Genomic DNA, 14,688 nt, shown 5'->3' with positions numbered 1-14,688 from the left:
TACATGACTCCGGGCTGGTTCAGCAGCTCAACAGTGCCATTTGGGGACATTAGCTCCTCCATCCCTCCGTCTGCCACTTTCGACTTATTTCCACATGGTTTATCAGATGTAGGCTGCAGCTCTGGGCATCACATCCTGACTCTGTTTCCCAAGGCAGCAAGTGTGTGCGTGTTCCAGGGCAGAGAAGGGCAGTGCATCCGGGGCAGCGAGAGAGCTCTCCTTTTACCTGGGAGGAAGATCTTTCCCAGAAACCTCCTGATAGACTTTCTCTTCCATCTCAGGTCTCATGCCTTTCCCTAAACCAGGCACTGGCAAAAGGGAATGCTATGTTTAATCCCAGTCAACAATGATTCATCTGACTCCCGTTTAAAAAGAAGAAAGAGGGAGTGGATGGGTGTTGGGCAGGCAGCTAAAAATATCTGCTGTGCCCCACCTAGTCTCCCGCTGGAAAATGAGAATCAGCTATGGTGGCCAGTCATACCTCCAAGGGCTAACTCTTCTTCCAGCATTATAATCTGACTATTTATATCATTTTACTGATGGTTTTTAAAAATCCTGAACTTGAGGAGGAGCCTAAAATATATGAGCCTTGCCCAGAATTACAAGGTTTTAGTGAGTCATGTCCCTTTCCTGCTCTGACTTTGGGTTGCTTTACTCTGGAACATTTTTATGAGTTATATGTTACAAGATTCATGGTTTTTTTCCAATCTAATTCATATGTAAGAGGACTCGTAGGATTACAGCTTTTAGCATTACAGCACACTTCCCTAAACGGAAGTAGATTGTGTCAGCCGTGAGAAACACATCAGAGGTCTTGGCACATGCATCAGTTTGCATCAAAAGCTGTAAGGGGCCATGATATTTGTGGTTTGGGGGAAATTTTGATCCATTTAATGAATATAGTAATGTCTATTTCAGTAATTGGAATGATTTACTTGAGCTCTTTCTAGGTGAAACCATCCCTCATAGGAAATGTATTCCAAATCCTCAACACAAACTTCAAAGTATTCAGTAGCTTATCAACTTTCAGAATGACCAGTGGCTCCATGACACATGTCTGTCCCCAGGAGACAAGCGTCCTCAAATGATAGGCCTTCCCAAGTATCTGTTTCAGTTTCTGTCCTGGGTTGGACTGACCTAGACTTCCTGCCTTGTACTTATTATGAATCATTGTCAATTCATGTAAGAGATGCCCTAAAATGCCTTTGAAAACCCCTTGGCAGATATGCTAGAGAAATATATTCCTGTGAGTCTAATAGCATTCATAAAGTGACACAAAATTAGATAAACTTCCCAAAATGCCTTTTTTTTTTTAAGCAAGTGTCCTGGAATTTTGTGGTATGTATTTCTCTGGAATAAATCACGTTTGGGCTGATAATTATTGTTAAGAATTTGTCGATTTTGAAGCATCTCTAGACTCCCACTTGGGATTGGTGTATGGCTGTCTTCTTAGCAATGTACGCAAGGCCATCTCCCTTTCCCAGCAGATGGCCTGGGAAGACACAGGCGGCAAAGAACATACCAGTTCCTTTCTCCCCGGGAATTTCATAGCCAATTTTCTGCCTCCATGATGGCCCATTTTGATTGAGTGTCTTTGCAACTCCAAGAGCATGATTTCGGAGGTCACAGAGGGACAATTTGCAGGGCTTTTCCTTTTATCTTGTGCCATCATTTTTAGTATTTGTTCTTAAAAGACTGTTCTCAAGGCTCAGTTGGTTGAGCATCAGACTCTTGCTTTTGGCTCAGGTCATGATCCCAGGTTGTGGGATCGAACCCCACATCAGGCTCCATGCTGAGCATGGAACCTGCTTAAGTTTCTCTCTCTCTCCCTCTACTTCCTTCCCCACTTGCACTCTCTCTCAAATAAAAGAAAATAATAAAAAAAATTAAAGACTATTCTCTTACACTAGAATATCTGGATTGTAGGAAATATCTAATGAAGATAACTAATTTTTGTTAAAGTTACTAGACACATAGGAATTTGCTTTCTTTTTCTCTTCTGAAATTTTTTATTGAATTTTTTTTTACATTCATTTATTTTTGATAAACAGAGCACAAGTGGGGGAGGGGCAGGGAGAGAAAGAGACACAGAATTCGAAGCAGGCTCCAGGCTCTGAGCTGTCAGCACAGAGCCCGATGCAGGGCTCGAACTCACAAACTGTGACATCGTGACCTGAGCTGAAGTCGGACGCTTAACTGACTGAATCACCCAGGCGCCCCTGAATTTTTTTTATTTTTAAACAACATACCTGAATACACATGCGCGCGCGCACACACACACACACACACACACACCTAAAGTGAAGAATGATATTCAGAACAATTTTTCCAATAATGCTGTCATTGCTGAGACCATTTTTGGAACTTCATCTTTTAGAATTGGCCTAAAGAAGACTCACAACTCTTATAAGCAAACTAGTCTCATCATTGTGTAAGTGTACCTTGTTTTGACTAAAGCCACAGATTGATCACCTTATTTACAAGGTTTGGAATCACTGAAATCAGAGCATCTCAACACTAGGCAAAATGGCAGAAATCATTGAGTTCAACTCCCTTAGTTCTGATGAGAAAGTTGAGGGCCAGAGAAGTCAATTGACTTGCCAACAGGTACATAGCAAGTTAGAAAATAGTTTATACCAGAAATCAACTCCAAGTCTCCTTTTACTGTTTATTAAAAATCAAACCTAGTTTTAATACATATTTTCCACCATTAAAGATATTAAAGAAGAATCTGTCATGGACTCTGTAGATCCTTCCAGAACCAGTCCACAATTTGTTTTGAGCAGTGATAATATTGTAATCAAAGCATCTTTTAAAAAGTTTATATTATTATTATTATAGTAATAATAATATGTAAGTTCCATTGTATTTGTTTTTAAAAAAAAACCTGTTAGACTATAGTTATAGGTTTAAAAATATTTTTTAATGTCTTTATTTTATTTTGAGAGAGAGACAGAGTGCAAGCGGGGGGAGGGGCAGAGAGAGAAGGAAACACAGAATCTGAAGCAGGCTCCAGGCTCTGAGCTGTCAGCACAGAGCCTGATGTGGGGCTCGAACTCACAGACTGTGAGATCATGACCTGAGCTGAAGTCAGACACTTAACCAACTGAGCCACCCAGGCTCAGCTAGTTACAGCTTTTATATAGATTTCTTAAATTCAAAACAGAATAAAACACTATCCCAGTTTTTAAATGTTCCTTGTTTTTCTCATTTCTCATGGAGAACGTCTACAGAATGCTCCAAAGTGCTCCAAACAGTATCTGCTGGGCTGAGGCAAGCTTGTCCTTGTGCTGTGCTGTCCAGTGAAAAAGCCGCTAGCCACATGTGGCTATTTAAATTTAATTTTTAGTTAACTAAATAAAATGTAAACGTCAGGTCCTCAAGTACTCAGTGGCCACATTGGGCTACTAGCTACCATATTACACACTACAGCGGTAAACATTTCTATCAACATAGAAAATTTTATTGATTAGCGCTGGTCTAGAATTCTTACAGTTCGTAAGTATTTTAATCTACTGTTTATCTCTTATATTACCTCTGGATAAGTTAGAAGGTGGTGACAAGTTCTGGGAAAGTTTTTTAAATGTTTATTTGTTCTCTGAATGTTTCTAGCTTTTCTGCATAGTTTAATTTTAAAAAGGAGAAAATATTTACTTTCCCCCATTTTTAGAGCATGATTGTGTGTGTGGAATTCATATCAATTGTCTTGTCCCGGCTGCTGAATTTTCTTAAAGTATGCTAAAATTGTGGCCAAAACCCTGTTAATGCTGCCAAAGCTATTGGCAGAAATCTCTTTACGATGGTCTAACATTTGAAATTAACTAGTCTGGACATAGACAAGGGAAGTTATGTTGAATTCATTCTTAATAGCCATTTTACTTGCAAAGACTCTATATTACCCACCTACCTTCATTAATCCAACATCTAGAATGAAAGTCCAGGCACTGACAAGGAATGGATCAGCTCTAAAGACTGATCTGGCATCATGCTTCTGGTCCAGGTGCAAGCCCCACCCTGCTCTACCCTCAGCAATTAGAGAGCAGTGACCAATTCTTCATGGCTTTCTACTTCGTACGATGTCCTGCCAGAACATCTTCCAGAAGACTTTTTGAACAAACAAATGCATATTTGATTTGGTCTGCCCTGAAAACCATTACATTTAACAGCAGACTCATAGGATTCATGAAGTGTGACTGCTTTGAGTTCTTTTTATTGTGGAACGGTATCCACTGAATGAACTTAGTACGACTGGAATTCTTGGGTGATTATCAGCCCTTTTGCTGAATCTGTGCTGAGTGAAATTAGGGACCAGTGAGTCACAGGCTATCATGGAAGAGGGCTAAAGTGCAGCTTATTCTGTTTGCCATTGCAGGAATAGTAAATCCTGTATTAAAATAAAGGTGAATTAGGAAAGCTACAAAGTACCATAATAAATTAGAGAGGGTCCAGAAAATAAGTAAGCAGTTTTTAGTTTCTGTGTGTATAACTTTAATATACCACTGCAGCACACACAGACACATTTGCTATTTTTGTTTTCCACATGTGTTATACAAAGTATTTCTCAAAAGGATCGAATGTCTTTGAAAATTAAATAGGTAAATGTGTATCTGCTGAGACTCAGCTGGAACAGCTGGGCAGTGATCCTTTTAAACCGTCCAGAGAGTGTCAGTCTCTGGTGAGATCCACTTTCCCTGCTTCTCGAAGGTGTTTGTTGTTCCTGGTGTGGTTGCTCGAGGCACGTGCTGCCCCAAGAGAATTCTGAAGCTATAACTCAGCCCAGTTTCTTTTCTTTTTTTGCTTTTTCAAAGAATTTTTTTTTTAAATCAAATGTCTCCTTGCCAACTGAATGGATGTGAAATCTGATGAAGTTGTTTGCCAAACTCTAAACAGCATCTATTGTGTCCTGTTGCCTGAGGTTATTCTTCTTTCTGTCCTGCAGTCTCTGGGGTTGCTCATGAGATAGTGATAATGTCTCAATTCTCCGTTTGTAGATAACAATCAACAGAGATAGTGGTGAAGACGTGAGTTCCCCCAAACACGGGAAGGAGGACCCAGACAACATGCCCCACGTGGGCGGGAACACTTGGGCTGGTGGAACAGGTTGGTAGCACCCGCATCCTCCTGGGTCGAGCTTCCCAAAACCTCACAAGCCCAGGTAGAATGCACACCACCCCTGAGAAGGCGCAGGGACCTCTTCCTTTCTCTGCCTCCCCCGTTGGTCAGCGGGACTGTGCTTTTGCCCTGAGTCCCAGTGTGACATCAACACGTGACAAAGCTCTAGCCTTTGGAGCCCCACAGATGCTGCCACCTTGTGACGGGAGACCATTCTGACCCTCCCAGGGTGGCTTCATCAGTAAATTGGAAAATACTACCTGCCTTACCAGGTTGTGGTGAGGATTGAATGAAATCACGATTGTAAAGTGCTGCGCACAAGCCCTGGTCTGAAGAATGTATTCATTAAAAATGTTAACCCCTTCTAAATTCCATGCCCTTGGGATCATGCCAGCAATCTATAGTAAATTCTTTCTTGACCAGCTGACTTGGAAAAGAAGTGGTCCTCGCCTTCCACATCTCAGAAGTGAGTGTGTTGAGGATGCAGGATTTTGAGATAAGAGAGTCGGCTGCAGTTTGAACTGATGGCCGTGGTCCGTTCCTTCCTCTTGGCTGCCTGATGAGAGCATTGTTCCCATGACTGCTGCCTTCCTCTTTCCTCTGCGGCAGCTGGACACACACATCTGCTGGGCCTCAGGAATAGGGCCAGACTGTGTGTGCACCGTCTGATCTTATCTCTGTCTCGTGTTGGCACGAGCTCCATGCTTCTCCTTCCCGAAGGATGGTGTGTGCCTCTTGGCCTTGACAGCCTCGGGAGGAAATGGGTTTCTGTGCTGAAACAATGTGCTATCAAATAGGCCCGCAGACTTCTTGCCTGTTCTGTTTATTCATCAAGCATCAGCTTTAAAGAAAGGGTATTTTTAGAAATGTCCTTTGATCTCGAAATCAGTGTCAACGCAGCACGATTTAATCCATGTGGAATGCGTTGTGAAATGAGCTGGCCCGACGTACATTTCCCAGCAGTGGACTACTCTGGAGCTGAGGGTCTTGCTTGTTAATCACATTGAACAGAGTCCTGACCCAAATCACCTGATCCCTCTTTCATCATCTGAGCCCCTGCCTTTCTTGTTCTCCCCATACCTTAGGAGCTGATTTAAGTTGCCTGAGATTAGCTTCAAGATGATGCCTTGAAGTCTAGAACCTCTGACCAGTGTTTTCATTTAAGTCATACAAGTTAAAGGCTCTCAGAAGTAGAGGTCATGAAGAGCTCCCCCCTGTTGCCCTCTCCACCCCCATGGGACTTCCCTGAGGGCCCCTGTGACTCATGCTGACTACTCACACCAGCCTCTGAATGGTTGTCATCTCAGCACCTAGGAGGTGTTAAGCTCTAATCATGATCCACCCATGCCTAAGGAGAACCTGTAGGAAGGGAGTCAGGTCACAGAGATAGCTTTTCTACCTCTGTAGCTCATCGTCATTGTCCAGTTACTGGTCCCCTCTGCCTACAGGCTGTCGCTGAGTGAGAACCAGCAATCACACCATCTAAGAAGAAATTTTCCACCATCAGTTTCCAAATAAAAATGAAGTCAGATATTCTCAAATCAAAGGGTAAACATACTGTAATTAATAGGCTGTTGTCATGGTGCTTCCAAAAGGAAATGACCTACCTGGACTTTGGTCAGGGAAGCAGTACATGCTGAGTTCTTACTTTTAGTTTATTATACCAGTTAAGGCTCCGAGGGGGAAAAGGTCAATGTAACATAATTTAACAAAAGCCTAAAAGCTTTCAAAATTTCCACTTTGTGAAACTTAGAAATGACCTCATTCTATGTGATGAGAGGTTGTCTAATTAATAATAGTAAGAGCAACCACTTCTATATTTTCCACCAGATACTGTTCTAAGCATTTTAGCTTCATGAAAATCCCAAGAAGTTAAGTAGTATTAGTATCTCCATTTTACAGATGAAGAGACTGAGACACAGAGAAGTTAAGGGACTTCCTTCAAGGACACATGACTAGTGCATTGGAGCCAGGATTCAAATTCAGCCTGTCCGCTTAACTGTACAGTGTTGTATTATATAATACGGGTATACGATACGACACGATGCGATACTGCACTGCCCCTCCCAATATTGAATTCTCTTCTGAGTGCCCAAGTTATGTGTGAGTGAACAAAAGAAACTGATTACTAGTATTTTCATCATTATAAAACAGAGGTAGCCCAGAGGCCGAATCTAGCCAATACATGTATTTTGAGGACCAACACGATATTTTAAATAACTTGAATTTGAATGTATTTAGACAAGGCAAGTTTGCTCTAGCTAGCCAAAGGCGTCACCAGTTTTTATAGTATTATCTACCTGGTCCTCTAGGCATTTAATTTATATTTACAACACAAACAGTTTCTGTAATATTACATAACACACACTTACAAGCATGCAGACTTGGGTTTATATTGGAAAGCTGTCCTGCCGCTGACAGTGTCTAAAGCTGACTGGATCTATATCCTGGCTGTCTTTCTCTTATTTTAAGGAAAAGTAAGGTAACGTGCAAGGGACAAGGAGCGGTGCTCATTTAGTTGACAAATACATACCAAGTTATCTATGGTGCCCAAGCCACTCTTGTAGGTGCAAAGATTTAAAATTATGTAAGATATAATCCCACCCATCATTAACAGTTGGTGAGAAAAGAAAAAATAAATATTAAAGGGTAACAAATAGTGGCCAGGAGTGATCCCTGTGAGGTGGTCATCGGACGAGATGTCTTGAAATATGGGTAAACTTTGGCTGGACAGAGAAGACAAAAGGCACCCTAAACAGGGGGAAACTCTTTGTTTCCAGGAGACAACTCATTTGAACATTTAATCACTAAGTGGGTGCCATTCATATGCTTCACAGGACTGCTTTAAAGGTACGATCTGACTTTTGTCTTGTGGTCCATCAGTCTTGTCACCTGGACTTTCATGGTTTCCTTCCAGGGGGAAGAGACACCGCAGGCCTGGGCGGCAAAGGAGGTCCTTACCGGCTGGACGCGGGCCATGCGGTGTACCAGGTGTCTGAGGCCGAGAAAGACGCGGTTCCCGAGGAGGTGAAGAGAGCCGCCAGAGAGATGGGCCAGAAGGCCTTTCAGCAGCGGTGAGTGGGCCGCTGCAGTGAGAGCAGGGCGGCTGCTGGGGTGTGGTGTGGCGGCGGTCCCCGAGTAGATCCCGCGTCCCATGATTTTCCACCTCATGCAGCAGCGGCGACCACAAACGGACACCCCCACGCCTGCCTCCCGGCAGAGGCCAAATGAACATACTCCCTTGTTCTTTTTGCTTGATGTGAATATGTTAAATGTATTCATTACGTACAATTGTGTAGGAAAAGGAATTGAGCACATTGGAAAGTCAAACCAAAGATACTGCTCTGAAGAGGGGCGCCTGGGTGGCTCAGTGGGTTAAGCGTCCAACTTCAGCTCAGGTCATGATCTCTTAGTTAATGCATTTGAGCCCCGTGTCAGGCTCTCTGCTGATAGCTCAGAGCCTGGAGCCTGCTTCAGATTCAGTGTTTCCTCCTCTCTCTGTCCCTCCCATGTTTATGCTCTGTTTCTCTCTGTCTCTCAATAATAAATAAACGTTATGGGGCGCCTGGGTGGCTCAGTCAGTTAAGCGTCCGACTTCGGCTCGGGTCATGATCTCGTGGTCCCTGAGTTCGAGCCCTGCGTTGAGCTCTGTGCTGACCGCTCAGAGCCTGGAGCCTGTTTCAGATTCTGTGTCTCCCTCTCTCTCTGACCCTCCCCCATTCATGCTCTGTCTCTCTCTGTCTCAAAAATAAATAAACATTTTAAAAAATTAAAAAAATAAAATAAAATAATAAATAAATATTAAAAAATTTTTAAAAAAGATACTGCTCTGAAGAAAAATTAAAGTTCAAATCACTCTATCCACATCTGTTCTGTTCCTAGGCCCCATAGGGAATTTAGAAAACTCTACGTGATAGTCGATAGTGCCTTCCTGCCCTCGGGAATCTTGTAGATGTGGGGATAGGACTAGTAAACACACACACACACACACACTCAAACTTGCACACTCATGCCCACATACACTCCGGAAGTTAAGGCTGCAGTCACGTAGTACAGAGCTGTGCCCCCTGCCAGTACGGAGAAGGGTGAGGTCGGTGAGGTGGGGCCTGAGCTCAGCCAGGATTTGGCTCTTCCAGGAAGGGATAACACCAGAGTAGAATGAACATAGTGTCTATGGCAGAGAGAGCCAGCTTATCTACCCAGCATAACGGGGTACCAGCTGGGGTGGAGGGGAATGAGGTTGAATGTGGAGTCCCTCTCAAAGGGCAGAGGCCTTGAAATCCAGGCCAACGAGCCTGTGGCTTTTACACGATCCAGAACCATTCTGGGCCACTTTGATTGGAACCATCTAAAAAATAAGAATCCACATGATGCTTTCACTAGGCATCCACATGTCTAAAAGCAAAAAATACCAAAGGACCCGCAATGTCTCCTTCATGTTTGAGGGAATTGGTAGTGGTTCGGGAGGCTGGTTTACATTGTTGTGCTCACTGAAAGGGCTGGGTACAGTCGGAAGAAAGCACCCTCAAGTGTATGTGAGTAATGAAATTCCTCCCACGTAGAACATCTGGTACTACGTTACATGCTGTGCTTACACATCCTGCAAGTAAACAGGACAGAACAATAGGGACAGAAACGCAGGCCCCTCCGGCCGCACCCTCAGGAAACCCTGCCAGCAGTAGGACCCTCATATACCCAGGAGGTCAAACAAGGCAAAGTATTCCTCGCAGCTGTTCTGCTGCCATCTCTGGAGGCCTGGAGCAGGTTATTTATCCTCACCGGGCCTGACTTTGCTCTTCTGGGATGGGGGACTTTCTTCTCTCTTCCTCTCAAAAAAGTTATGGGGGACAGATAACTATGTTAGATGTTGATCTCAGTTCTGGTCACGATCCTACGGTTCATGGGATTAAGCCCCAAATCAGGCTCTGTGCTGGTAGCAGAGAGGAGCCTGCTTGGGATTCTTCCTCTCTGCCCCTCCCCGACTTATACTCTCCCTGTCTCTCTCAAAATGAATGAACTTTAAAAAAAAAAAAAAAAAAAAAGGAAATGAGAGCAGTTTAAACTTCTTAAAAAAAAAAAAGTGGTAGGAATGCTACATGGAAAATCTTGCTGGGATTCAAATACTGCTCTACATTTCATACAAACAATAAAACATCCATTAGGAAAAGAACCAAAACCACATTAGGAACCAAAACCACATTAGGTATGCATCGACTAATAAGTTCCTATTGTTGCTATCCTCAGAGCCTCATAAGTAATTATCCCGTCTCAAGTTTTGCCTAAGTGGACAAATAGATTACTTTGACACACACATAGTTCATGGGAGGAGGCAGAAAGACCTTTCAGTAGTGCTTGGGCACAAGTATACAACCCCTTCTCTAATCTCTGTAATAGGGAGAAGGAACCTGGTTCTGTTAACCACTGCTGACAGGAAGGGGAAAGAAGCATCTGTGATAATAAGGCAACTAAATGTAGTAGCTACAAGAGAGGAAAGAGATGAAATGGGGAAGAGAGTGAGAAAACCATACACGTCTACTCATTACTGCAGAGAAGAATCTAGTCCATGTAAAAGAGAAATCCTTAAGGTGGTTGAAAGACGAGAGGTGGACAAGAGTACGAGAAAGGAGAGGAAGAAATAAAAACACATGAAGATCCTGAGAAAGACAGGGCATAGCAAACACAGGAAAGAGGGTGCTTTCTGCTTTCATGGAGTAAATACTCCTATTTGGTGAGTATCCAGGTTAGTCCCGCTAAAGATTTTCTTTCGCTTTTTAGTATGAAACTTCTCAAACATAAACAAAAGTGGAGAGAAAACTTTAAGAACCCTAAGTACCTGTTCTCCCAACTTCAAGAAGAAAAATCTGGCTCCACTCCTAGTCCCCACCCTTGGTTTGTTTTGAAGCTAATCCAAGATGTCCTATCCTTTCATTGTAAATATTTCAGAGTGTATCTCTGAAAGATAAGGATTTTTAAAAAATAAAAATAAAAACACACAATACAATTATCGTGTCTTTAAAAAGTAATAATTCTTGGGGCGCCTGTGTGGCTCAGTTAGTTGAGCAATTGACTCTTGATTTCAGCTAAGGTCATAATCCCAGGGTCATGAGATCAAGCCGCCACGTTGGGCTCCTTGCGGGGCATAGAGTCTGCTTAAGAGTCTCTCTCTCTCTCTCTCTCTCTCTCTCTCTCTCTCTCTCTCTCTCTCTCTCTCTCTCTCTCTCCCCCTCTGCCCCTCCTCTGCTCACATGCATGCACTCTCTCAAAAAAAAAAAAGAAAAGAAAGAAAACGTAATAATTCTTTACTATCATCAAATAGTCTGTTTTAAAGCTATTTTGCAATGCTAGGCATATGTGGAATGAGGTCAGGTCCCTCCATTTATGCTTTTATATACCCTGGACCTTTTCTCCATAGTTCTTATTCCTCTTTCCCTTTATATTATTATTTATATGAAAAGTTGATTTCTCCTCCACTGGCTTTAAGTTCCTTGAAGGCAGAGTATTGTGTTCTGTAATATATCCCCAGTACCTATACCCCAAACCTAGTGCATGGCAAACACTCGTACACTTGTGGAATAAATAATATGCACAAATAATGCTTTATTCAAAGACGGGCTGATACTTAATTCAGAAACTGGCTAAAACTAGATGGAGTGGGGCAATGGGTTAAATAGGTGGTGGGGATTAAGGAGTGCACTTGTGATGAGCACAGGGTGATGTGTGGAAGTGTGGAATCACTATATTGTACAGCTATAGCTAATATAACACTGTATGTTAAGTAATTGGAATTAAAATTAAAACTTAAAAAAAAAGAAGAAACTGGCTAAAACCAGACTGAAAGCCAGACCCATCCATCAGCCTAGAGGTCCCCCATATTACCTTGAAGAGCCTAATACTCCTGATAGGTTCTTGACATCATCAACATAGCCTCTAGTTAGCATTCATTTGTATCTGGATTCCAGTTCAATACCTGTTCCTATGCATCAAGAATTGATTGATATTGTACACTGAAACTAATATTATGCTGTAAATTAACTGGAATTTAAGAACTTTTTTCTTTAAAAAAAAAAAAAAGATTCATTCAGGAAGACAAGCATAAGACATGCAGAAGGCAGAACAGAAACATTAAAGCAACAAAACCTGAATGAAATCGATGGTGAGGTATTTCACGTGCCTAAAAGAGTATTTAAGGTGGGTGCCGGCTGTGGAATGTACCTACTACCATTTGTAAAACTCATCAGCCTCACACCATAGATCTCAACTTATGTTTGTTTTCCTCATAACTGATCCAAAATTATAGTATTTAAGGCTGACCTATAAGAAAAGTAAAATGAGAACTAAAATTCCCAGACTGTTACGTAACAATAAATATACCCTTTAAAAATATAACGTGCCAACAAAATGCAGTTAGTCCACATAGATTACTAGGATGTGAAGCAGCTGTGCCCTGCAGTTTTGATCAGTTAAAGCAGCAAAAAGACATATTTCCAGATAGTTTTGTGGGCTTGAGAGTATTAACACCAGGAAGCTTATCTGGTCCAGAGGCTAAGATTTCCTATTTTCTTTCCCCTTCCCTGCTTCGGTCTTCATCTTTCAGAATTTATCAGCTTTGAGCACCTTGTAGGCGATCTTTCTGAAAGCTGAAACAACCTGGAATATGATTTCCAGACTTCTTCATAATTAAAACAACATGTGATGTGTTTTGGGGTGCAATGTGACCGTGCCAGAAGTAGCCCTATCACTGGAGCGGATTCTGATCTCACTACAAAGACCAGTCCGCCCAAGGTGACTTACCAACTGCCTGACTCCTTTCCGTGTGTGTGTGCGTGTGTGTGTGTGGGTTTCTCCCTGCTAAGGGCAAGCTATCTACATTTTTTTGTACTAACCTCCCTTCTTTGAAAAGTATTAATCTCCCTTCTATGGGACAGAGCGTATTAGCTTCCTATGTATGAAAGAGGGGAAGTTGCATGTCCCACAGTATTCATGGTGCCCAGCTTCTGTCAGCCTTGAGACTTGAGACGTAACTTAATCTAATGAAAATTTATAGAGAGGTTTAAGAGATTGCCAAAAAGCAAACATAAAGAGGTATTGTTAGGAGGTCAAGTGCTATACTCGTATTCCTAGCTGTTCTTCAGAACAGAAAGTAAATTAAATTTAGAAGGCCCCTTGGCATGTCACCTTGGGGAACACCACTCAGTTATTATTTACCTTTTGATAGTCAGTGCTTTCAAATTGCTGTCTGATGGCATTTATTGAGTGCTACCATGTGCCAGGCATTGCGCTAGGTACTGGAGATTCAAAGAAAAAATAAGACTATTTCTTCTCTCAGAGGAATAGAAGAGAAAATATCCATGTAGTAAATCACATGTAATAAATGTGTTTTTCATTGTATTTTTGGTTTAGTTATACACACACGTGCATACATACTTGTGTGCACTGGATCTCAACGTAAAGCATATTTCCTCCTGTGGAAAATAAAGTTTGAGAGACACTATGATAGAGGGAAATAGACCTATGTAGTAAAAGCAGTAATGTGCAGAGGTTTCATAGTAGATAGCTGTAGAAGATTTATGAATAGGAATGATCCGTTTTACCAGAGGGATCAAGCAAGACCTCATTGGATGTGGCCTTCAAGCGGGATCTTGAAACCTGAGTTAGTGTTAGCTGACCCCTCCAGGTGGTTGGGCAGGAACTGCAGATCTGCCCTTGGCAGTGTAGCCCTAACGTTATGTGATTCTAGTAAGCCTCCAACACTCTGCCCCATGATGGCTGGATTCTTCCCGGTGCTTGGCCTGACATGGAGGAAGAGACACCGTTCATTCTCATCTTGCATCTGGGGTTTCTGTTCCAGCCTGAGATAACAAATCTAGATTTTAGATAAGAGTTTCAGCTGTGCACACAGGATCCACACCTGCCAGCACTACACACACGTATACACGCCCATGCACACATGCAGAGCAGTTTAGAAGACTGTGCCATTGCTAGGCTTTGTAGACATGCATTCATTAGTGCCTGTCCTAGTATCAGAACCCTTTCATTTATAGAAATTTCTAGAAACGTGATCAAATTAGCGTATTATGAATGCAACACTGTAAAGTCCAAGAGAGCCTCATTCCGTGAAGGAACCTTCTCCTTATGATTAGTTTGAGATGCTGCATTTTAAATAATCCTGAGTCTTATTTTTATTTCAGTCATTCATTTGATTTCATTTTGAGCACCTATTATGTGCTAGGTACCATGGTAGGCACTGCACATATAAAAATGAGAAAGACTCAATCCTTCTCCTAAGGGAGCCTAGTTGGGGAGACAGGTGGCAGACACGTATAGCATGAGTAGTAAATGCTCTGATAGAGGGAAGCCCAAAATGCTCTGAGGCTACAGAAGACAGACCTGGGATCAGTGCAGGCTTCCTAGAGGCAGTCCTTATTGAGTTGAGTCTTGAAGAGTAAGTGGGAATAGAGACAAAGAGGCAGAGAAAGGAAGTTCCCAGTGGGGGAGAAGCCCAAGCTCTGGGTGTACAGTGTGTTCAAGGATTTGTGAATGTCCTGCTGGGGCTACAGTGGAAGCTGATGATAAAGA

At 42.4% G+C, this 14,688-nt stretch overlaps 1 protein-coding gene across 1 annotated transcript in view; it reads left to right on the top strand.

Moving 5' to 3' along the window:
- The window catches only part of VWA8 (von Willebrand factor A domain containing 8), a 363,559-nt gene that overhangs the window by 311,202 nt on the left and 37,669 nt on the right, over positions 1-14,688 (top strand). Inside the window, exons 38-39 of the mRNA XM_053899178.1 lie at positions 4,992-5,100; positions 8,030-8,186. Coding sequence (XP_053755153.1) covers positions 4,992-5,100; positions 8,030-8,186 — 266 coding nt within the window. The remainder of the gene's footprint in view (positions 1-4,991; positions 5,101-8,029; positions 8,187-14,688) is intronic.

The sequence above is a fragment of the Panthera pardus genome, unplaced genomic scaffold, assembly GCF_024362965.1.
Source record: "Panthera pardus isolate Hobbes unplaced genomic scaffold, ASM2436296v1 HiC_scaffold_1, whole genome shotgun sequence".
NCBI classification, from domain to species: domain Eukaryota; kingdom Metazoa; phylum Chordata; class Mammalia; order Carnivora; family Felidae; genus Panthera; species Panthera pardus.
This window is presented reverse-complemented; position numbering and strand designations above follow the sequence as displayed.